This window comes from Oncorhynchus mykiss, chromosome 21 (assembly GCF_013265735.2).
Source record: "Oncorhynchus mykiss isolate Arlee chromosome 21, USDA_OmykA_1.1, whole genome shotgun sequence".
NCBI classification, from domain to species: Eukaryota; Metazoa; Chordata; class Actinopteri; order Salmoniformes; family Salmonidae; genus Oncorhynchus; species Oncorhynchus mykiss.
In genome coordinates this window covers 47,880,167-47,905,877 of record NC_048585.1, presented here as the reverse complement: position 1 = coordinate 47,905,877, position 25,711 = coordinate 47,880,167, and the positions used below count along the sequence as shown (strand labels likewise).

The 25,711-nt window shown below is 43.2% G+C and overlaps 1 protein-coding gene across 41 annotated transcripts in view; it reads right to left on the bottom strand.

Annotated features, from left to right (window-relative positions):
* The window catches only part of LOC110500605 (receptor-type tyrosine-protein phosphatase delta), a 589,354-nt gene that overhangs the window by 52,140 nt on the left and 511,503 nt on the right, over positions 1-25,711 (bottom strand). For 21 of the 41 annotated variants that reach the window (XM_036958029.1, XM_036958028.1, XM_036958035.1 and 18 more), the window contains 12 exons: positions 23,850-24,119; positions 16,563-17,144; positions 14,666-14,811; positions 14,408-14,552; positions 12,298-12,603; positions 11,231-11,424; positions 8,012-8,038; positions 7,230-7,347; positions 5,763-6,350; positions 5,206-5,303; positions 3,692-3,948; positions 2,375-2,468 (listed from right to left, as the gene is read on the bottom strand). In XM_036958029.1, coding sequence (XP_036813924.1) covers positions 2,375-2,468; positions 3,692-3,948; positions 5,206-5,303; positions 5,763-6,350; positions 7,230-7,347; positions 8,012-8,038; positions 11,231-11,424; positions 12,298-12,603; positions 14,408-14,552; positions 14,666-14,811; positions 16,563-17,144; positions 23,850-24,119 — 2,825 coding nt within the window. The remainder of the gene's footprint in view (positions 1-2,374; positions 2,469-3,691; positions 3,949-5,205; positions 5,304-5,762; positions 6,351-7,229; positions 7,348-8,011; positions 8,039-11,230; positions 11,425-12,297; positions 12,604-14,407; positions 14,553-14,665; positions 14,812-16,562; positions 17,145-23,849; positions 24,120-25,711) is intronic. The other 20 variants (XM_036958050.1, XM_036958051.1, XM_036958055.1 and 17 more) reach the window with 4 other exon arrangements.

Here is a 25,711-nt window from a genome sequence, read left to right as displayed (position 1 = left end):
ATTTTTATAACTCTACCTACATGTACATATTTCCTCAACTAACCGGTGCCCCCGCACATTGACTCTGTACCGGTACCCCCCTGTGTATAGTCTCACTATTGTTATTTTACTGCTGCTCTTTAATTACTTGTTACTTTTATTTCTTATTCTTACTCATAGTTTTTAAAACTGCATTGTTGTTTAGGGGCTCGTAAGTAAGCATTTCACTGTTGTATTCGGCGCACGTGACAAGTAAATGATTTTATGCACATGAATCTATACTTGAGCCATCTCATATCTAATTACACCAAAAGTCTAGCAATGCAAAAGGTGCTAAAACCATTCTGTTCACAATAATGTTGGGATTCGATCAATTGCAGATACTGGATTACTGAATTCTGCTTTCAAAGAGCATTTTAATTATACAGCAGTATGTCCTGGATCAAATCAAATCGTATTAGTCACATGCGCCGAATACAACAGGTGTAGAACTTATAGTGAAATGCTTACTTACAAGCCCCTAACCAACAATGCAGTTTAAAAAAATATGCATAAGAATAAGAAATAAAAGTAACAAGTAATTAAAGAGCAGCAGTAAAATAACAATAGCGAGACTATATACAGGGGCGTACCAGTAGAGTCAATGTGACGGGGGCACCGGTTAGTTGAGTTAATATGTACATGTAGGTAGAGTTATTAAAGTGACTATGCATAGATGGTAACAGAGAGTAGCAGGGGTGTAAAGGGGGGGGGGCTGGAGTCTTTGACAATTTTTAGGGCCTTCCTCTGACACCGCCTAGTATAGAGGTACTGGATGGCGGGAAGCTTGGCCCCAGTGATGTACTGGGCTGTTTGCACTACCCTGTAGTGCCTTGCGGTCGGAGGCCGAGCAGTTGGCATACCAGGCAGTGAGGCTCTCGATGGTGAAGCAGCTTTTGAGGATCTGAGGACGCATGTCATATCTTTTCGGTCTCATGAGGGGGAAAAGGTTTTGCCGTTCCCTCTTCATGACTGTCTTGGTATGCTTGGACCATGTTAGTTTGTTGGTGATGTGGACACCAAGGAAATTGAAGCGCTCAACCTGCTCCACTGCAGCCCCTTTGATGAGAAGGAGGCATGCTCGGTCCTCTTTTTCCTGTAGTCCACAATCATCTCCTTTGTCTTGATCACGTTGAGGGAGAGGTTGTTGTCCTGGTACCACATGGCCAGGTCTTTGACCTCCTCCCTATAGGCTGTCTCGTCATTATCGGTGATCAGGCCTACCACTGTTGTGTCATCGGCAAAATTAATGATGGTGTTGGAGTCGTGCCTGGCTGTGCAGTCATGAGTGAACAGGGAGTACAGGAGGGGACTGAGCACGCAGCCCTGAGTGGCCCCTGTGTTGAGGATCAGCGTGGCGAATGTGTTGTTACCTACCCTTACCATCTGGGGGCGGCTCGTCAGGAAGTACAGGATCCAGTTGCAGAGGGAAGTGTTTAGTCCCAGGGTTCTTAGCTTATTGATGAGCTTTGAGGGCACTGTGGTGTTGAACGCTGAGCTGTCCAAAGACATTTCTGGAAGCGCTATCTGGAGACCCACTTACTGCAATTCATTGAATGCCATCCATAGTATCTTATGAGTGCTAGGAATGTTTCACATGTGTTAGGCAGGTGAGTGTGTGGTGTGGTGAGGGCCATTAACATAGCTGAGAGACGGTCTATATGCGTTTGACGCATCACAAAGAGCATGCACACTTTACAATTTGTCGGCAAAATCCTTACGTAAGCTTTCTCCACTAATGTACCTGAGCATACACAGTGCATGAAAGCTTCTCAAATACCTAGACCGGCTAAATATAAATGTTGTCAAGTACTTTTGTGCATAACCAATGTGATACCTTTCCCTTGAATAAGGACAGACACAGAGGCCTGATGCAGCTCTTCAAGGTAATTTCAGTTGAGAGGGAGAGAGTGGGTGGGAAGGGGGGGGGGGGGGGGGGGGTTGAGTTGCAGTGCACTTGATGACTACTCCATGTTCTACCTCATTTCCATATGAATAATGCTCTCTGCAGCTATTTGCATCAATCAACCAGCCCTGTCCCCAGGTTTCCCCACCCCCATCCTCTCCTATCTGCAGAGTTAAGAGCCGAGTTCTTCCTACCACCTTTCTTTTTAGTAAGACTTGAGAGAGAGATGAGACCTAGGCAGTCTCTACTGGATTTGGGTTGAAGTTAATTCCATTGTAATTCACTCAGTACTGAGTCGTCATTGTGAATAAGAATTTGTTCTTAACTGACTTGCCTAGTTAAAAAAAATAATAATAATATAGAGAATCCACAACAGGAATCGAATGGTAATGTCTAATAAGGACTTTTTGGAATCTGTATTCATTTCTTGGATTATTTTGTGGTACCTACCTCTTCTAGGTTCATCTCATCTGGACTATCCCAGGGTTTGTGGAACTTTCCTGTGCGCTGTTTCTTCAGAGGCACCACCACTATGTAGTATCCCCTAGAAAATGAGAAGGGAAAGAAAGAAAACAACACAAGCTCTTCAAGGTCATTGTCAGTTCACTCGACAATACGTTTACAATGCACCATTTTTACATGGTCACATGCTGAGTCTAGACAAAACAAACCAAGATCAAAGCATTCCGCTTCAGACACAACAATGTTTAGTCTCCATGGGGACGATAACACGTCTTTTTGTTGAGGAGCTTCCTACTAATCCTGTAGGTGTAATAGGGTAGGAGGCGTTGAGGACAACAGACAAAGGCAACAAATGATTGCGACATTAGCGAGTTACGCTAGACCGTTATCATTCCATTAAGAGTTGGTTTTCTTCCATGTTTGTCTTTTAATTGAAGCATGATCAGAAAAGTCGGGCACACTGTCACACCTCGCTGAAGACTCTGTGGGCTAATTAGCAGCCCTTCGCGAGGGAGAGAAGAGGAGCTGGAATTAGAGGGATTTTCATCCCCCCATCGGGCGGCAAGGGAGATAATAGCCTCTGCCAGACTTTTTTGAGGGCTTCTCCTGGCTGGGCATAGTGCTAGCTAGCTTTAGCCAGGAAGGCAGTGTGGCAGGCTAATGGGAAGCTAATTAGCTTAAGCTCTGGCACGGGGGAGAGTGGGCCCGAGCGCATCCAGCAAGATCAAAATCCAAAATGGGTTTGAAAGGCCAGTCTACAATTGGATCTGCATGTTGGCCTTTTGACAACCCAGAGCTTATTTGGAAAGTCAGGGAGAGACATTACAAGACTTAATACTGGGGAGTGGGATAAATTGGATGGGGGAATGTATGGTGTCATCCTCTCTGTGTTGAGGAAGAGAGAACAAGAGGAACAGGCTTGATACAATGCAGTGAATGTAAAATAAAGAGTACAATTCTAAAGAAAGCAATGAAGTTCAGTGCTGATGTTCTGACCTTTCAAACCCTGTCAAACAAACAAAGTGGTGAGAAATCTGTGAAAAATCTTGTCCCTTTCAGTTATTAGGTGCAACTATACTGATAACGTAACAGCAATGTGAGTGACATTGAGCAATACGGAGAAATAAGCTTTAATGGTATCATGCTGATATAATTGAACCAAAAGATGAGCTGAAGGTAAATAAATGGATTAGGTCAGCCACCGAGACACATTAATTAAGTGCAATCAAATTAGGCTAAATAGCCAGCTCTGTAAGTACAAGTCTGCAATTAGCGATAGCATTAGTTTTAATCCCCGCCACTCACCTGACTTTCTCTGAAGTCTGGACTGAGGGTAGCTCTACAGTGACTTTGCCATCCAAGTTGGTCTTGCCAATCAGGTAGGGCTTGGTGCGCAGGATGTCAGGGGCGGTCATGGTGGAGACGCGGTGCTGGAGACCGCCAGCGCTATTGCCCCGGTTGGTTAGCAGGAAGGAGTACTGTGTCTCGGGCTGCAGACCCGTGATCAGCTTCTGAGTGAGCTTGCCGTCCACCTCCACGCTCTGGCCGTCATCATAAAGGATCTGGATGTGCGATGGAAGGAAAGGGTGTGTGAATGTTGAGGATATGCACTAATTCGACACTTGAGGTCTGTTTAGTCAGGGACATGTCTGAACTTCTGCTCAATACGGTAGCTGGTTAACATATTTATATGTAAGTGATAATCAACGAAGGGCTATGCATTCTATGTAAAATGAATGAATGACGTGGAAGGTGTGTTCCACGACCTGCTAGCGGAGTTGAACTAACCTTCCACGGAGTTGAAATATTTTCCAGAGAACACATACAGCCCCGAGTTGATTGTCCCTTTTATACCATGGCTATAATTGAACACATTTGTCGCTAGACATGTGTTCATTTGCAGGTAGAAATCGGTTCAAATTCCACTGAAGTAGCTAGCAAGTTTACTAGAGACACTATATATAGAAAAGTATGTGGACACCCCTTAAAATGAGTGGATTTGGTTATTTCAGCCACACCCGTTGCTGACAGGTATATAAAATTGAGCACACAGCTACGCTATCTTTGGCAGTAGAATGACCTTACTGAAGAGCCCAGTGACTTTCAACGTGGCACCGTCATAGAATGCCACCTTTCCAACATGTCAGTTCATCAAGTTTCAGCCCTGCTAAAGCTGCCCCGGTCAACTGTAAGTGCTGTTATTTTGAAGTGGAAATGTTTAGGAGCAACAATGGCTCAACCATGAAGTGGTAGGCCACACAAGCTCACAGAACGGGCCGAGTGCTGAAGCACATAGAGCTCAAAAATCATCTGTCCTCGGTTGCAACACTCACTACCGAGTTCCAAACCGCCTCTGGAAGCACAAGAAGTTAGCAGAAGAACTGCATAGTGCCAACAGCACCAATACATAGTGCCATCTGTAAAGTTTGGTGGAGGAGGAATAATGGTCTGGGGCTGTTTTTCAACCCCATCGAACACCTTTGGGAAGATGTGGAACGCCGACTGCGAGCCAGGCCATGATTTTTAAATGAGATGTTCGACGAGCAGGTATCCACATACTTTTGATCATGTAGTGAAGCTACAGTAGTTGCCTTGCTAACCAAACAAACAGACTTGCTAGTTTAGCTAACCAAACCAATCAGTCCGAACTTGCTGTTATGAAAATCGAATTCAAGAATGCCAATAATGGTTTTAATTCAACTTTTGCTTTCAGGAAATAATGCACACTCTAGAATGCCCTTTAAGCGAATCAGAAACAAGTAATATTTTCTGGATTGCTGTCCTCAAACATTGTTGACTAAAATACGAAAAGCTCTTACTGTGAAGGGCTGAGCTGCATTATAGTTGTCTGGGATCTCCCAGGTGAGGAGCACAGCTGTCTTCATGGCAGCTTTCACATGAAAATTTTTTGCAAACACTGCTGAAAGAAAGGGGGAGCAGATGATTTAGACACGAAACAAACAACCCTCTCTAATGGATTCCGGAGCAACAAACCTCTTACCTGAACATGTTTCCCCTTACAACCAGTCTGAAACCAGCACGAGAGTGGTCTTAGCAGGGCTACAGTACTCCCATCTTACCTTAGCTTACTTTTATCTTACCTTTTAATTAACAGCAGCTCTTTAACCTAAAGGCTCACCGTTGGCTTGGCTGACAAGACATAGGACACATATACTTACTCCACCTGTTCATATATTTCTTTCTTATGGGGAGGGAGTGCTATGTATACATACAGATGATTTTAAAACAATCCTGAGATCGGATTAATCTGTTTGTTCTTCTGCCACTATGGCTTGAAGAGGTGGTTGCTGTTGGTGGTGGCTGTGGGGTGAAGTTGGATTTGTGGGCGGGAGGTTGAATTGCGGTGGGGTCCTACCTTGATCCAAGGGCTGTGTCCTGAACTGGACACTGGGGCTATAGGGGCCGGAGCCTTTGCTGGTGAAGGCACACATTTTGATATCGTAAGTGGTGTCTGCCTTGAGGCTGTCAAGGGTGATGGTGGACTCCGGAGCGGTGATGAAGAGTTCCGAGGGGCTCCGAGGGCTGTTGATGTCCTTGTACTGCAGGGCATACTTCACGATAACGCCGTTGCGCTCCGCCAGTAACAGTGGATTCCAGCTCACCTGAATGGTGGTAGTAGTGCCACCCTCGGCTACAATGCTTTGTGGGAAGCCGCTAGGCATATCTTCAGGTGTGCTGATTTCTTTGACCGTCTCCTCGCCGAAGCCCACCTTGTTACGGGTGGACAAGCGGAAGGTGTATGATGCCCCCTTGTGGATCTCTTTGGTAGTGTAATGGTTCTCACGCTCTGGGAACTCAATGATGGTCAGAGGGTCGACATCTTTGCGGCCGAAGCGGAGGCGGTAGCCGTGCAGGGGGCCGTGGGTTAAAGCCGGGGGGTGCCATTGGAGGAGGGCAGTGCCCATATTGGTGGGGCTGACCATGAGTCGTGGTTTTTCAGGTACTAAGAGAAGAGCAGTGACAAAACACAATTTTCAATACAAATACCATGCAAAGAAACCCTTCAAACTGCTATAGCATTTTAAAAGGAATATCCAACGGACATTACGACAATAATGAGAGGATGATGACATCCCAAAACAACCCAAGCCATAATGCATGACAGCAAAATCTGATCTCCTTTCCTACTCAGCGTAAAGGGTTGTCATTGCCTGATGCTGTTATGACTTCATGAGTAGGCTTACCTCACCAAGGGAGCAGTAGATAGCTAACACCCTGTTTGCATAAATGCTACTGCTGTTTGCTTTGATACCTAACCAATATGGCATACCTGTGAAGCCTTTACTGAGTGAAGGCTCCTATCCCCCCCACCCTACACACACACACACACTAGCCATTTGTATCTGTACGCCGGTGGAGGCAGGTGGAAGGCTTTACAGACAAGATTAGACGACAGCGCAATTATATGTCAAAAACACACAGCAAAGTATTTCTGAATTGCCATTTGGATTGTGTCATGCCTCTCTCTCAAAAGAGACCAATGAGAGCAGAACAGACTGTCGGGCTGCCATTAATTCGGAAGTATTTTTCTACCCTATTTCCCCACCTGATTTTTCCATTAGTTCCTTAACCCCTGTGAGCATTCCAATGTCAAAGCGGCGGCTGAGCGGAATTACAATTGTTGTCATAATTGAGGTGGCAATTAGCCGCATTCACACTTTAATAGCCATGGGGGGGAAAGGTCGATTAGCATTTTTTTTTGCTTCCTTTCACTGGGTGCAATTTTCACAGCTCTCTACAGCACAAATGCATTTTGGGATGATCACAGGGTACATTAGCAGAGGGGCAGGGGGAGATTTGTCAGTGATGACAGTTCCCTTACCTGCGCCAGTGGTGGTGATCAGCTTGGCCTTGCTGCGAGCTCCGTCTCCCTTTGTCGTGTAGGCTGCCACAGCAACTGAGTACATAGTCTCAGCCTGCAGCTCTGTGATGACCATTTCCTGTGGATTAGAATAATAGGGATTTTTTTAGAACTCTTGCTAGGGATTGTGCTGCAATTTGGGCATTTTTGCAGGGTGGGGGTAATATTTTTGTGCATGCATTTATGTTGTAATTAATTCAGAGGACATTATCCCACAGATATCAGCTCACTAATTAGTGAATGACTGGCAATGAACATGGTTGGTACAAATCTGTTCTGCCACTATATAGTCCACCATCCTTTGCTCAATGCATATGATCCTTCGCTCCATTCAAACAATCTGGACTGGTGGACGTGTCAGCATAGGTCACTCCATGCATTGAAAAGGCAAGGGTGTAAGTAGTGCAGTACCAATGGTAACATACAGTGTATGAAACTAGGTCCCCCTTCGAAAATCTTGTTTATTATAATCAACACCGCTAAGCATTCATGAATAGCCTTGTAATGTTGGCTATGGATTTCTGTTAGTAAGCCATTCCATATCAATTTACAAGTAGAAAACAAGCAGTTAGAGTATGTTTTTCTCTTTTTGTCTTAGCTTGATTCAGAACAGTTAGGAGGTAATGTGAGGTTCAATACAGCCAAACCCATGCGAAGGTCAGAAACAGAGGAGACACAGAGCATGCAGGGGATCGAAGGGTGGAACGGGATTAACTCTGTATTAGGTCTCTGTATCTACTCACATGTTCAGTTGAATCATCATATTCCCACTGATTAAGATGTGAGAGAGAGGAAAGAAGAGAGAAAACAAAACAAAGGCAAAGTACAGAGTCAGCGGTCACTAGTGAGATAGTAGAGTACAGGGAGCAGTAGAGGAGAAGCCACAGACAAGACACATGTACTAACGGATGATTTTACCCTTAAGAGATTTAATTCACTGACCACCAATAAGTTATTGAATATGTCAGTTCCATTGCATTTAAGGATGTGTGATTCATCGCATTTCAATTAATGCCCTATACAGTTCATTCGGAAACTATTCAGACCCCTTCCCTTTTTCCACATTTTGTTACGTTACAGATTTATTCTGAAATTGATTAAATTATTATTATAATTTTTTTTACACACAATACCCCATAATGACAAAGCGAAAGTAGGTTTAGGTTTAATTTAGACCCTTTGCTATGAGACTCCGAAATTGAGCTCAGGTGCATCCCGTTTCCATTGATCATCCTTGAGATGTTTCTACAACTTGATTGGAGTCCACCTGTGGTAAATTGAATTGGTTGGACATGATTTAGAAAGGCACACACCTGTCTATATCAGGTCCCACAGTCAAAGGAATTGTCCGTAGAGCCCCGAGACAGGATTGTGTCGAGGCAAAGATCTAGGGAAGGGTACCAAAAACTGTCTGCAGCATTGAAGGTCCCCAAGAAAAACAGTGGCCTCCATCATTCTTAAATGGAAGAAGTTTGGAACCGCCAAGACTCTTCCTAGAGCTGGCCTGTCACGGTTGTTGTAATGGACAGACCAAGGGGCAGCGTGTGTAGAGTTCCACATCTTTATTACAGTGAAACTTCAAACAAAAAACAATAAACCAACAACGAAAATGTGACATCAGTGGTGCTACAAGCACAAACAGAATATCACACAAAGCAGGTGGGAGAAAAGGCTTCCTAAATATGGGAACCATACAACCCAGCCACAAAGAAAATCAATGACTAGAACACCCCGCCTAGTCACGCTCTGACCTAAACCCCATAGAGAACCGAGGGCTCTCTATGTTCAGGGCATGACAGTACCCAACCCGATCGAACATCTCTGGAGAGACCTGAAAATAGCTGTGCAGCAACGCTCCCCATCCAACCTGACAGAGCTTGAGAGGATATGCCGAGAAGAATGGGAGAAACTCCCCAAATGCAGGTTTGTCGCATCATACCCAAGAAGACTCAAGGCTGTAATTGCTGCCAAAGGTGCATCAACAAAGTACTGAATAAATGCTATGAATACTTTTGTACAGTGCCTTGCAAAAGTATTCACCCCCCTTGATGTTTTTCCTATTTCATTGCATTACAACCTGTAATTTGAATTAAATTTTATTTGGATTTCATGTAATGGACATTCACAAAATAGTCCAAATTTGTGAAGTGAATGAAAAAAATAACTTGTTTAAAAAAATATATATATATATAAATAAAACAGAAAAGTGGTTTGTGAATATGTATTCACCCCCTTTGCTATGAAGCCCCTAAATAAGATATGGTGCAACCAATTACCTTCAGAAGTCACATAATGAATTAAATAAAGTCCACCTGTGTGTAATCTAAGTGTCACGTGATTTGTCACATGATCTCAGTATATATACACCTGTTCTGAAAGCCCCCAGAGTCTGCAACACCACTAAGTAAGGGGCACCACCAAGCATGCAGCGCCATGAACACCAAGGAGCTCTCCAAACAGGTCAGGGACAAAGTTGTGGAGAAGTACAGATCAGGGTTGGGTTATAAAAAAATATCAGAAACTTTGAACATCCCACACTCCACAGAGCTGGGCTTTACAGAAGAGTGGTCAGAAAAAAAGCCATTGCTTAAAGAAAAAAATAAGCAAACACGTTTGGTGTTCGCCAAAAGGCATGTGGAAGACTCCCCAAACATATGGAAGAAGGGATTCTGGTCAGATGATACTAAAATTGAGCTTTTTGGCCATCAAGGAAAACGCTATGTCTGGCAGAAACCCAACACCTCTCATCACCCCGAGAATACCATCCCCACAGTGAAGCGTGGTGGCAGCATCATGCTGTGGGGATGTTTTTCATCGGCATGGACTGGGAAACTGGTCAAAATTGAATGAATCATGGATGGCGCTAAATACAGGGAAATTCTTGAGGGAAACCTGTTTCAGTCTTCTAGAGATTTGAGACTGGGATGGAGGTTCACCTTCCAGCAAGAAAATTACAGACTGCTAAAGCAACACTCGAGTGGATTAAGGGGAAACATGTACATGTCTTGGAATGGCCTAGTCAAAGCCCAGACCTCAATCCAATTGAGAATCTGTGGTATGACTTAAAGATTGCTGTACAATAGCAGGAACCCATCCAACTTGAAGGACCTGGAGCAGTTTTGCCTTGAAGAATGGGAAAAATCCTAGTGGTTTCATTATAGAGCTTATAGAGACATATCCCAAGAGACTTGCAGCTGTAATTGCTGCAAAAGGTGGCTCTACAAAGTATTGACTCTGGGGGTTGAAACTTTTTCGGATTTTTTGTTTGTTTCACAATAAAAAATATTTTGCATCTTCAAAGTGGTAAGTATGTTGTGTAGATCAAATGATACAAACCCCCAAAAATCTAGTTTAATTCCAGGTTGTAAGGTAACAAAATAGGAAAAATGCCAAGGGGTGAATACTTTCACAAGGAATTGTAAAGGTGATATCTATTTTTTTTACATTACATTTGCAAACATTTCTAATAAACAGTTTTTGCTTTGTCATTAAGGGATAATGTGTTCAGTTGATGTGGGGGAAAAAACAATTGAATCAATTTTAAAATAAGGCTGTAACGTAACAAATTGTGGAAAAAGTCAAGTGGTCTGAATACTTTCCGAATGCACTGTAGTTCCTGTGATTGTCTCTACTAGATAATGAGAGTAACATATGGTGAGTCCCATACTGCGTAGGTCTATTCCTATAAATGCACACCAATGTATGAATGTGTATCTATCATATATTTACTCAATGGGTGACTCAGTTTCAAAGATCCTGAGAAAAACTAATTGGTGTCATCAGGTTTAAACCATATCGTAAAAACGTGTGGTTTTAACCACACTTTATACGGCTTAGTACTGTATCCTAGTATTTTCACTCTGGCAGGTGTGACTCTTATGCTCTGTCCTTGTGTCAGAGAACTTCTCAAGGTGAGAGAACCTGAGAGTTTTGGGCGGAAGGCGGAGGAGGAGGGTGCTTACCTGCGCATCGTCAATCAAGATGTCCTTGATGGCTGGCTGTCCCATGGGCTCCCCATTAACCATCCTGACATAGTGCACCTGGTACCCTCGGATCTGCCCATGCTGCTTGGTGGGCATCGGCGAGCGCCAGATTACTTTTATTGACGTAGAGTTGACAGTCTCCACCTCGACTTTACGAGGCGGGCCGCTGGGAACTGGAGGAACACCATGGGATAAAAGAAAGAAGGTCAAGATTATAGAGAACCCCTTCTCCCCTTTTAATTTCTGGCCAACTCCAAAGAGCAAAATGCTGGGGTGAAAAAATCTACAAAAGGGGAGCATACGGCAACAAGCACTGTATGATATCAATATTTCAACAATGGCAAGGGAAAAGAAAAACAACCCCAAAAACAGGTCTGACAATTGACCTAATCTGGAAACATTCAAAAATGGGAGTAGTGGATTAAAAACATGGAATAAAAATGTGTTTGTTAAAATTGAAAAGAGGAGCCAAAGGGGATGCTTCAAAAGCTTGAAGCACCCTGCAAGAATTTTGGCTATGAAGCGTGAAGAAAAAGTTAAATAAAATATATATTTTTAAAAATGTGTTGTTTTTTTGGCCAATTAAAAAATAACCTTCCCTTTCCACTGTCCATAAATTCACATCTAGTCAAATTCATAAAAAAAATCTCAAGTTTTTTTCTCATACAAAAAAAGACAGTTTGGGACTGGAAGTCAAAGGCCTGAAGTGCTTCAATGCAGGAGAAAATGCCATACCATATGTTGAAATTGAGTATTAGGGGATAAAGGCAGAAAAATACTGACAAAAAGTTAAATGAGCTTTACAAAAAAGTTAGGGCAGTCTGTTCAGTAAAAAAAAAGTTGCACAGAAGTGGTCCAAGTTAGTAAAAGTGGGCTCATAATGAGAGTTAGGAGTGTTGCCAACTTTGATAGAAGCAGGAGGAAGAAGAAGAGAGGGATGCTAAGTCAGAGGGACTGTTAATGCTGTTAGACAGTATCTGAAGGGGGTTAGAGGTTAGAGGGCAGACTGGATTTGCAACGGGGGCAGCGGTTTCAGAAAAACATACCATCCTCCTCGGTGCGGATGAGTTGTGGTAAGCTTTCAGGTCCTTCACCCACATCTGTGTGAGCAGTCACTGTCACACGGTATTCCGTCCATTTTTCCAAGTGTTCCAAGAGGTACTGGGAGCTTTCTGGAGGGATGTCGGATATTTTTCGGGTGGTGGTGTCCTCCCCTTCAGTGGCGGCGTATTGGACGGCATACTTAACTATGATCCCATTCTGTAAGTCCGTAGGAGGAGGCCGCCAACTTACCAGGATATTGGTGGAGCTGGGGCTAGAGCACTTGATATCCTGAGGTGGAGCTGAGGGCTCTGATTGGAGGAGTGGATAAGAAGAGGAGCAGGGTTTTGTTTGATAGGATCGACCATTTTAGTTGGGGTTTTGTTTGATTTTGTTTGTTTCGAGGAGGGGTTTCACAGGTAGGTTGAAGTTTTTTTGGGTTGGGATGATGGTGGTGGAAACGAACAAACAATAAAGAAAAGGGAAAGGGAAAATAAATATGACATGAGGACGAAGCACAAGCACTGAAACAATGTTTGCAAAGAAGTGATATCAAAAGTCAATGAGGTTTCACAATCAAGATGAGACAAAAGGCAAGACAAAAGACTTTTTCAAACAAGGTCAACTCAATGAATAAAAACACATACAATGAGGATGTATGGATGGGGTTGTCGTGAGATAATAGGACACCTTCACAATATGTAACCTACCTTTGTAAATGAAAAATGTGACATTCTTTCCTAAAAACTATTATCACTCTAGGGATTCATATCTTCGCCTTATAACCAAGACTAAGCCTAAATTTCATATAAACTTATCAAATGACTGCTCAGTAAAAGTTCTCTTGATCACATAAAATCCTAATAAATTCCAACCAAATATCATACATTTGCCAAGCAGTTACCACAAATCCAAAAACATAAAGGTTGATGCTTAAACTCTAGCAAGGTGTAAAAAGTTGTATTGGTCACCAACCTTTCCGAAGCCTGTTGGTTTGTGGTAAAAGCCTGATCGTACAAAAGAGAACTTCCCAAGGTGATATGACTGACTTTTGAAAGTCTCGACACATTGGCATGCAGACATCTTTTCTTGATACCTCCCGTCGCGTTAGGACTTTTTGAACTTAATACCTACCTGTTCTCTGCCTTTTTTTCTTGCACAGACCTCCGGTGTATTTTAAATATATTAAAAATAATATTTCAAATCAGTTTTTGAAATGAAATATTCTATTTTCTAATAGTCAATACACTACTTGTTTGTACCTAGCTTTCAATTTGGTGCCTTGATCAATTTTGTCATTTCAATAAACCTGAGGTCTTATTGTGTGGAAAAACAGTAATTCTCTATCTTCAGTGATACTACTTGCTTTTGAGCTTTCTATGGAATTTGTAGTCCATCCAATTGTTTGTAAAAAAAAATAGTTAAGGGGTTGGCATTACCAATTATGCTACTGAGAAAGGGAAACCCCTCTGACCTACAGATAAAATGGGCAGAATTTTATTTCCATAGAAAGCTCAGTCTCAATACGCAAATACTCTGACGTGGCTTACATGCAAAATCAAGAGACAAGGCTTCCAAAAGCGGGATAACATGCACTTTTGTTAATCAAAAACAACAGACAGTCAGATAAATAGGAAATATATTATTTATGAATAATTCAAAGCTCTATTTTTGGTTGGGATGTTTTGCACATCAAAGATGTTGAAGAGGAGTAGATTCTGTATATAGTTTGACCTTGTCTGTTGACTTCACAGGAGAGCCCTAGTGAACTCTGTCCATGTAGCCGTTTCAAAGTTAATAGGTGCATTGTCAGGTAGACAACAAAACACACTGTTTCAGCTCCAATCATTGCAGAACTAACCCATTTTCAAGGTCATCCACCGCTTTCGATTACATTTATTTTTATTAAGAGTTATCAATCTCTTTCGATGACATTTATTCTTTATCATGTCATTGACCTGTTTTTGGTCAAAAGGTATTGGAATTAGCGGATGTAATTCTAAATTGGCCAAGGTAGATGCGTTTGAAAATGTAAGAATGTATTTTCTCTCCAAGTAGTTTCCACATCCAGTGGTAAACTGTCTGGCCAGAGCTGAGATATGGAAGAGGACCTACGTGTTTGAGGGGTTTCTGCGGAGATCTCATTGGTGTAGGCCCCGATACCATGCTTACTGCGCGCGGCTAGCTGGAAAGTATAAGTAGTGAAGGGCTTCAAGTCCTTCAGAAGGTACGTGGTGGTAGGCTCAAAGCTGATGCGTTTCTGTTGAGAAAATGGTATGTCATCAGTTCAGGACTTCAAAAAAACGTGTACCATTGGACGTAAGATATATTTGGGCCATTATAGCTGATTTTTGAATATGATAAACCATTTACCTCCTCCTTGTCATCCCCCTTCTTGTACAGAAGTTCATATCCCATGATTTGATTGTCTTGTCCGGTCTGTGCTGGGGCTATCCACGATAGTAGTATGCTTGTTTCAGATTTGGCTTCCCCTTTGAAGTCGGTCGGTTGAGAAGGGACTGGGAAAGCAATACAAATACACATTTGGCCCACTAAACTAATGATACTCTTTGCAACGCCCACCGTTTGCAACGCCCATACCGCTGCTAAATGTATTTCACGAGTGCTGCTGCGGCTATTTTTTACTACTAATAACATTAGCAGTAACTTGTTATTAATACATTATTACTATTACCTGTGATTGCAACTACCTGTTATTATTATGCAATTACTGTTATTTCCCTAAACAGACACAATTTCATCATATTGGATTAGAAAATAATTTAAGGAAAAAAAGTTTAAATATATATGATTGGCAGTCTAAATTATGCTCAAGAACTATTCAAGTTCTCAAGTCTGATTTTATACTTAAGCAATAATACATGCGAGGCCATGTGTTATGAATTTTTTATCATGGCTGGGACGTGGTCATAGCCACAGGGCGAAACAGGGTGGGATAGACCACCACAGCCATGAAAATGTCATAACACATGGACTCGAGTGTATTATTGCTTTTATAAAATGGGTTACCAGCATTAAAAAAATCTAGATTATTTCCTAAACCATCAGTTTTTCAACTAAGTGCTATTTTAGGCATTCTCTGATCGTTAGTTCTATTCGTATTGAATGCCATGTAAAGCAAAACTACCCAAGTGCTGGATGATAGTTCCAGAACTTTGCAGGTTGCTATGACAAACAAAAATGAAATGTTTGCTATGGAGGCTCATTCCCCACTTGCTAACTAGCCAACTACACAGCTAACACAATCACTTCATACTGAAGCTGGAAAGATAGCTAACTAGCTGCATTTAATTTTGTTTTACCTGTCTCTCTATTTACTTCCCTTTGTATATATCAATAAAAATGATGCGGATTCATGATTTTGAGTGGCTGAGAAAAGCTGCCTGCCTGAATTTCAATATTACAACAATGTTGCAAATGTCGGAGATAATGTCTAGATACTTTTAACAGTGATCAAGTTTATAAGTTGCATGTCTGGGCAGATGAGACAGTGGATCTGTAAAAGTAGTAGTAGCAGTAGTACATTGCTAGGTAACGACTTAAACAATGGCACATTTTATGAATGTACTGGACATGTGTATATTGTGTAGTATATCACAGGCAGGATAGGCTCTAACAATAGGAATTCCAAACCACTTGTTGTATAATTAAGCAATAATGTCCAAGGGGGTGTGGTATACGGCCAATATACCACAGCTAAGGGCAGTTATTATAGCCCTTAGCCGTGGTATATTGGCAATATACCACAAACCCCCGAGGTGCCTTATTGCTTTTATAAACTGGTTACCAACGTAATTAGAGCAGTAAAAATAAATGTTTTGTCATACCCGTGGTATATGGTCTGATATACCACGGCTGGCAAACAATCAGCATTCAGGCCTTGAACCACCTAGTTTATAATGTTTAATAAACTATGATTTTTGTCATTCAGAATGCCAAATGAAAATTGTTTGGCACTCAAGAGCAAGTGCGTGCCAAAAAGAGATTTCAATTGTGTTTACTGCTGTGGTCAGACACAAGGATACTTTTATCTGAATAAAAAGACTGAGTGAGTGATGTGCTTTCCCAATTAGCCTGTTGATATTCTCTCCCTTGTAGAGTTAGATGATTTGTTTGTTTACTCATAACTCACAGATTGCGGATCTTCAGTTCCTACAAGATTTATAGCCCAACTCATATACAGTTAACATAATTGTCAATTTAAAGGCTTTAGTCCACAAAAACACACATAGGCCACACACAATCTTACCTCCCGTCTTGGCTATGATCTGGAGATCTGCAGAGAGAGGTCCATCACCCACGGACGTGTAGGCCAGGACCTTAATGTAATAGGTCTTGTTGGGGATGAGGCCCTGAATGGTGAGGAAGTTTGATCCACGCACTATCTGCTTCTCCCATGTGTTGACTTGCTGCGCAGAGTCCATGGTGTAGTAGACACGGTAGCCCATAATTTGCCCGTTGGCCTCCTCTGGTTCGTCCCAGTGGATAATAGCCGTGGTGGAGCTGAGCATACGACCCCTGACCTGCCTGGGCGCCGTGCTGGGTGCTTGCTCAGCCGTCTTGGCCTCGATGTCCTCGCTGGGTGGCCCACGCCCGATGTTGTTCACCGCCAGCACCCGGAACTCATAGTCCGAGTAAGGACTGAGGCCGCCCACGCTGTAGCGAGTGGTGGCCACGCCGTCGATCTCCTTGTATGTGTCCTCTGAGAACTTGGACTTGTGCTGGATGATGTAGTAGGAGACAGGCTCAGGGTTGCCTGAGTCCCACGTCAGCGTGATGCTCGTGGCCGTGCGCTCCGTCACCACGGGAATGCCGGGAGGCTTGGGCAATGCTGGAAAAACAAACAGATAACATATATATATATATATATATATATATATATATATACACAGTGCCTTGCGAAAGTATTCGGCCCCCTTGAACTTTGCGACCTTTTGCCACATTTCAGGCTTCAAACATAAAGATATAAAACTGTATTTTTTTGTGAAGAATCAACAACAAGTGGGACACAATCATGAAGTGGAACGACATTTATTGGATATTTCAAACTTTTTTAACAAATCAAAAACTGAAAAATTGGGCGTGCAAAATTATTCAGCCCCCTTAAGTTAATACTTTGTAGCGCCACCTTTTGCTGCGATTACAGCTGTAAGTCGCTTGGGGTATGTCTCTATCAGTTTTGCACATTGAGAGACTGACATTTTTTCCCATTCCTCCTTGCAAAACAGCTCGAGCTCAGTGAGGTTGGATGGAGAGCATTTGTGAACACCAGTTTTCAGTTCTTTCCACAGATTCTCGATTGGATTCAGGTCTGGACTTTGACTTGGCCATTCTAACACCTGGATATGTTTATTTTTGAACCATTCCATTGTAGATTTTGCTTTATGTTTTGGATAATTGTCTTGTTGGAAGACAAATCTCCGTCCCAGTCTCAGGTCTTTTGCAGACTCCATCAGGTTTTCCTCCAGAATGGTCCTGTATTTGGCTCCATCCATCTTCCCATCAATTTTAACCATCTTCCCTGTCCCTGCTGAAGAAAAGCAGGCCCAAACCATGATGCTGCCACCACCATGTTTGACAGTGGTGATGGTGTGTTCAGCTGTGTTGCTTTTACGCCAAACATAACGTTTTGCGTTGTTGCCAAAAAAGTTCAATTTTGGTTTCATCTGACCAGAGCACCTTCTTCCACATGTTTGGTGTGTCTCCCAGGTGGCTTGTGGCAAACTTTAAAGAACACTTTTTATGGATATCTTTAAGAAATGGCTTTCTTCTTGCCACTCTTCCATAAAGGCCAGATTTGTGCAATATACGACTGATTGTTGTCCTATGGACAGAGTCTCCCACCTCAGCTGTAGATCTCTGCAGTTCATCCAGAGTGATCATGGGCCTCTTGGCTGCATCTCTGATCAGTCTTCTCCTTGTATGAGCTGAAAGTTTAGAGGGACGGCCAGGTCTTGGTAGATTTGCAGTGGTCTGATACTCCTTCCATTTCAATATTATCGCTTGCACAGTGCTCCTTGGGATGTTTAAAGCTTGGGAAATCTTTTTGTATCCAAATCCGGCTTTAAACTTCTTCACAACAGTATCTCGGACCTGCCTGGTGTGTTCCTTGTTCTTCATGATGCTCTCTGCGCTTTTAACGGACCTCTGAGACTATCACAGTGCAGGTGCATTTATACGGAGACTTGATTACACACAGGTGGATTGTATTTATCATCATTAGTCATTTAGGTCAACATTGGATCATTCAGAGATCCTCACTGAACTTCTGGAGAGAGTTTGCTGCACTGAAAGTAAAGGGGCTGAATAATTTTGCACGCCCAATTTTTCAGTTTTTGATTTGTTAAAAAAGTTTGAAATATCCAATAAATGTCGTTCCACTTCATGATTGTGTCCCACTTGTTGTTGATTCTTCACAAAAAAATAGTCAGACGTCTTTGTCCTTCATCTTGCCATGTCCCATGTATAATTCTTTATCTATCTTTTTCTTCACATATCTTTTAAAACTATTTTTCTAAACCTCAACTTCAAAATACTCTCCTGCAACTCGCCTCACCCAATGTGGTGTGGATCTGTTTTATTCTAAAGTATTTTTATTTACCTCCGAACCAGAATCCCCCAGCTAGTAGTCAGCTACCCACCGATAGTGTTCATCTGCTAACCGTTGCTCAGAGAGCTCTCGCCAGTTTGTACAACGCAATTCAAACCAGAGCATACCGGACCTATTTTCTCTCCATATCCCCGGATTCCTACCACAAGCGCTAAACCTTTTCACCTGGATCATCGCAGCTAGCTAGCTGCAATCCGAGTGACTACTCCTGGCTAATGTCACAGTCCCAAAGCAAGTACTAATTAACCTGGAGCTAGCTCATGCTAGGCCCACCTCCCGGCTAGCTGAAAAGGCCCATCAGCCACTCCTGGGTTACAATACCCGGACCCCTTCTACTGCCGGTACGGGGCATGGAACGCCGACGATCCTTTACGACTGGATTACCGACATAATCTGCTTGAGGGTGTACTCAACTGGCTCCTACGTCGCGACGTCCCCTGAATGCCCATCTGCTAGCCTGCTAGCCGCGGCTGTCTAGAGCATATCGGACTGTTAGCTAATAGGCCCATCGGCCAATTTCTCGGGCCAGTATACCTATTTTGCCAATTGGCCTGGGCCCCTTTTACTCAACGAAGCCCTGCTTATCCATCACGACTGGACTACAGACGTAATCTGCCCGAGGTTTCCTTTCCAATAGGCCCCTCCGTCGCAACGTCCCCTGAATGCCCATCTATACCTATTGGACTTGGACCCGTCTGCTACTCAGAACCCTACTAATCCATCATGACTGGTCTATCGTCGTCACCGCACGAGGAGTCTAAAACAGACTTTCCTCCGTCGCGACTTCCCTCTAAGGCCCTTCTGCTAGCTTGCTATCCCCGGCCTGCTAACAGTCTGAATCGCCATGTCTCCAGCCAGCCCAACCACTCACTGGACCCCTATGATCACTTGGCTACGCATGCCTCTCCGTAATATCAATATGCCTTGTCCATTACTGTCCTGGTGAGTGATTATTGTCTTATTTAACTGTAGAGCCTCTAGACCTGCTCAATATGCCTTAACCAACCATTTAGTTCCACCTCCCACATATGCAGTGACATCCCCTGGTTTAAACGTCTCTAGAGACAATATCTCTCTCATCATTACTCAATGCCTAGGCTTACCTCCAATGTACTCACATCCTATCATACCTTTGTCTGTACATTATGCCTTGAATCTATTCTATTGTGCCCAGAAACCTGCTTTTACTCTCTGTTCCGAAAATACTAGACAACCAGTTCTTATAGCCTTTAGCCGTACCCTTATCCTACTTCTCCTCTGGTGATGTAGAGGTTAATCCAGGCCCTGCAGTGCCTAGCTCCACTTTTATTCCCCAGGTGCTCTCATTTGTTGACTTCTGTAACCATAAAAGCCTTGGTTTCATGCATGTTAACATTAGAAGCCTCCTCCCTAAGTTTGTTTTATTCAATGCTTTAGCCAACCCGAATGTCCTAGCCATGTCTGAATCCTGGCTTTGGAAGACCACCAAAAACCCTGACATTTACATCCCTATCTATAACATTTTCTGACAAGATAGAACTGCCAAAGGGAGCAGTGTTGCAATCTACTGCAGAGATAGCCTGCAGTGTTCTGTCTTACCATCCAGGCCTGTACCCAAACAATTTGAGCTTCTACTTCTAAAAATCCACCTTTTCAGAAACAAGTCTCTCACTGTTGCCGTTTGTTATTGACCACCCTCTGCCCCCAGCTGTGCCCTGGACACCATATGTGAATTGATTGCCCCCCATCGATCTTCAGAGCTCGCATGCTGCTAGGTGACCTAAACTGGGACATGCTTAACACCCCGGTCATCCTACAATCCAAGCTTGATGCCACCAGGTACAACCCCAAATCTGTAAACACAGGTACCCTCATAGATATCTTCCTAACCAACTTGCCCTCCAAATACACCTCCAAATACACCTCTGTGATGTCAGCGATCACTGCCTCACTGCCTGCATCCGTATTGGGTCTGCAGTCAAATGACCACCCCTCATCACTGTCAAACGCTCCCTAAAACACTTCTGCGAGCAGGCCTTTCTAATCGACCTGGCCCGGGTATCCTGGAAGGATATTGACCTCATCCTGTCAGTAGAGGATTCCTGGTTATTCTTTAGAAGTGCCTTCCTCACCATCTTAAATAAACATGCCCCATTAAAAAAATGAGAACCAGGAACAGATATGGCAGGTGGTTCTCTCCAGACCTGACTGCCCTTGACCAGCACAAAAACATCCTGTGGCGTTCTGCATTAGCATCGAATAGCCCCTGTGATATGCAACTTTTCAGGGAAGTTAGGAACCAATATACAGAGGCAGTTAGGAAAGCTAAGTCTAGCTTTTTCAAGCAGAAATTTGCATCCTGTAGCACAAACTCAAAAAAGTTCTGGGACACTGTAAAGTCCATGGATAATAAGAGCACCTCCTCCCAGCTGCCCACTACACTGAGGCTAGGAAACACTGTCACCAATGATAAATCCACGATAAGAGAGAATGAGCATTTTTCTACGGCTGGCCATGCTTTTCACCTGGCTACCCCTACCACGGTCAACAGCCCTGAAACCCCCACAGCATCTCACCCAAGCCTCCCCATTACTCCTTCACCCAAATCCACATAGCTGATGTTCTGAAAGAGCTGCAAAATCTGGACCCCTTAAATACAAGTAAAACTAAATGCATGCTCTTCAACCGATCGCTGCCCGCACCTGCCCGCCAGTCCATCCAGCATCACTACTCTGTACGGTTCTGACTTAGAATATGTGGACAACTACAAATACCTAGGTGTCTGGTTAGACTGTAAACTCTCCTTCCAGACTCACATTAAGCATCTCCTATCCAAAATTAAATTTAGAATCGGCTCCCTATTTCGCAACAAAGCATCCTTCACTCATGCTGCCAAACATACCCTCATAAAACTGACCATCCTACCGATCCTCGACTTCGGCGAATTCATTTACAAAATAGCTTCAAACACTCTACTCAGCAGATTGGATGCAGTCTATCACAGTGCCATCCGTTTTGTCACCAAAGCCGCATTTACTACCCACCACTGTGACCTGTACGCTCTCATTGGCTGGCCCTCGCTTTACTCGTCGCCAAACCCACTGGATACAGGTTATCTACAAGTCTCTGCTAGGTAAAGCCCCACCTTATCTCAGCTCACTTGTCACCATAGCAGCACCAACTCGTAGCACGCGCTCCAGCAGATATATCTCACTGGTCACCCCCAAAGCCAATTCCTCTTTTGGCCACCTTTCCTTCCAGTTCTCTGCTGCCAATGACTGGAACGAACTGCAAAAATCACTGAAGCTGGAGGCTCATCTCCCTCACTAGCTTTAAGCACCAGCTGTCAGAGCAGCTCACAGATCACTGCACCTGAACATAGCCCATCTGTAAATAGCCCATCCAACTACCTCATCCCCATACTGTATTTATTTATTTATCTTGCTTCTTTGCACCCCAGTATCTCTGCTTGCACATTCATCTTCTGCACATCTACCATTCCAGTGTTTAATTGCTATTTTGTAATTACTTTGCCACCAAGGCCTATTTTTTGCCTTACCTCCCTTATCCTACCTCATTTGTACACACTGTATTATTGACTGTATGTTTGTTTATTCCATGTGTAACTCTGTTTTTTTATGTGTCGAACTGCTTTGCTTTATCTTGGCCAGGTCGCAGTTGTAAATGAGAACTTGTTCTCAACCAGCCTACCTGGTTAAATAAAGGTGAAATAAAAATAAATATAAAATAAGGAATGACGTTTTATACCATGGCTATAATAAAACACATTTGCCACTAGAAATGGGTTCATTTGCCGGTAGAAATGGGTTCAACATTCACTGACGTAGCTACCAAGTTCACTAGATAGCCGTGGTAATGAAACAAACAGACTTGCTAGTTTAGCTAACCATACCATCAGTCCTAGATTGCTATTGTGAAAATCATGGTTAACAATAACAATACTGTTATCTATTTGACTTTTGCTTTCAAAAGCAACTCAAACAAAATATGTAAAAATGAACTATAGCCATTGAATTCAACCGTGCATGTATACTGTGCTTTATAGGGAAATAATGCAAGCCAATCAGAAAGGAGTATTCAACAAGGCCATGGTATAATTAAGTGATAATGCCAGAGAAGCCGGTGTTTGAAGGATATATTGGCACGGGTGTTGTTAGCCCCAGACGAAGTGAGGCTGTTCTGAGAGCAGAAGGGGGGAGTGCAACTCAATATTAGGAAGGTGTCCTTAATGTTTCGTACACTCAGTGCATACATTTTTTACCTTGCATTAGTATGCCACATCAGTGCATTATAACCATATTTGAACTCTTGTTAAACAGGTAAAAGGCCAAAAGCCCTGGAAGCTTCTGTTAACCAGAGAATTCCAATGTGTATCTCTTAAATAATGTAGTGGGTTAATTTATTGCTTTAATACCTACACCAGTGACACGAGTCGAAAGATATGAGGGCGATGGACTCTCTTTATATGCCATCTCAATTGTAAAATTGGGGGAAGTTCCTGGCAGCCTTGGTTATATTGTGACTAATATCCCTCTGTTATGTCTGGGAGAAACAAAGCCGCGTGTGTGTGCGTGTCCTTCTGTGTGTTGGTGTGTGTACACGATGACGACAATCTGGAATCTCTCTCTCCCTGGTATGCATTGGAGGAGATGCTTACACTCTGATAAGTACCCTGCCTACTGAGAAGATCAAACAATACCCACTATGTTGCAAGCACGCACACGCACCCACACACACACACACGAACACACAACCAACAGGGATATAGAGCTCTGGCGTTTAACTCCCCTGGTTGTGAGATAAGCCTTTCACTGATTCTCAATCTAGCATCTAATCCACGGAGGCTGGCGTCAACACATCCCAGGCTTTAGGAACCCTCTTCCTGAGACCAACAATACGTGACAGAAAGAAGTAAACGTGCATTACCTTTCACTGTGATCTGCGCTACCGCCTCGATGACCCCCAGAGTGGACATGGCCACGCAGGTATAGTTGTTCGACTGGCGGACGTCAGTGAGCTCCAAAACGTTTCGTCCAATGGGCATGTCGTCCTCGGGCGTCAGGTCTTCGGCACCCAGCATCCATTTGACGTAGGGCATAGGGGAGCCCACCGCCACACAGGTGATGTTGACACTGCCTCCAGGCATGATCTCGTTGTCCGTGGGCGGGATGGAGAACCGCGGGGGTACCCGGCGCACTGCAAAAGACAAAAGGCAATGGTAACAACTCGTACAAACCGCACAAGGCCAAGGTTTCCCATCAACGGCCGAGAAAAAAAGAGACTCATAAGTTTACAGTATACAGACGGATAACAAAAATATTTACATTTACAATACAACTTGCCCGAAATGTAACTTTTATATCTAACGTAATATATTTAACACGGTCCAGGCCTCAAAGATGGGACTAGCTACAGACTAATGATTACACAAACACCATGCACAAATGATACCATCCATACAGACATAAAGAGAACAGCACAGAGGAACTGGAGCGTCGACAGCATGGCAGAGTGAAGTGTACAAGAGAACAACTTCAATGCTGCGTTCTTCCAGTTGATGTGAAGTAAATGTGCCGCGTCACATTCTCACATCACACATACTACGGCCCGTGGTGGGAACACATCCAACTACGGTGCATGGAATAGAGTACAACTCTGCTTCTCAGATCAAAAAAGTGGATACACATTCCAAAATAACCATGTTCGAGTATAAACAACAAGAAAAAACATATCCAAATTTGATATTGAAAAGAAAATTAAAAGAAACAGCATCCATTATGAGGTAAAAGGTTGGAGCTTGTCATGGTGGCTTGGACTCTCTGTCATGCACACAAGCACATAGCTGGCTTAGAGAGGCAACCATGTTTGGTGAATGGGAAGGAGAGAGGAGGATTGAGAGGGAAAAAAAATAGTAACAAAAAAAGACAGATATCAAACATGGGGAGGACGGTTAGAGTTAGGCTGGCAGGAGGGAGGTAAAGGTTTAGGCTGGCAGCGTTGGGTTTCTGGGAAATTAACACCACTGTCTATTATTAAGCTAGAGTTGCTAGGGCAGGACGAATTTACAGTGTCACTGGACAGATTAGGGGAAGTGCAACAGTATGACAGGACAGGACAGGGATAGGCAGAGGCAACTCAACACAAACCACACCGTTTTCTGAGGTTTAACTAAGTTAGTTAACCACATACGATTCAAACACACCATATAGGGTAAGCATATTTAAGGGACAGGGGCTGGGGCAGATACAGAGGGGGAATGGGTTTGGATTTTAAAACATGTCTAGTGAGAAATTTGATTAAAGGAATGAAGCCAGTGTTACTGCTTATATTACTCAGAATGAATATAAGTCCCAATATGCCGATCTCCTTTGATACGCAGATGCGTAATGGTGGCAGAATTTGGGGGATGCCGTTTGCTCTTCCATGCACCTTGGAAAGATGAATCACTCAGGTGCTTTGGCGGTGAACCTCGGTCATACTAATAAAGCGTGAAACACTCCCATCGTCCCAATCACTTTTAATTCAAATTAAACAATCTCCTCTCAAATATGGGGCACAAAAATGCCTTGACTAATGTAATGGCAAGAGCCATTGGGTTTTCCCGCAGTATGTGGTCATTAATATACATTAACGTGATGTGATATTAAACTGAGCGCTAGCTAAAATAACATTGTTTGCTAATAGCATTGTTTGCTAAAGCTAAAAGCCTGCATCTACATGTAGAATTAGCTAATGCGTTCAACCGCCATCACATTTAATACAGCACATTCTGCTAAGCAGATTGTGCC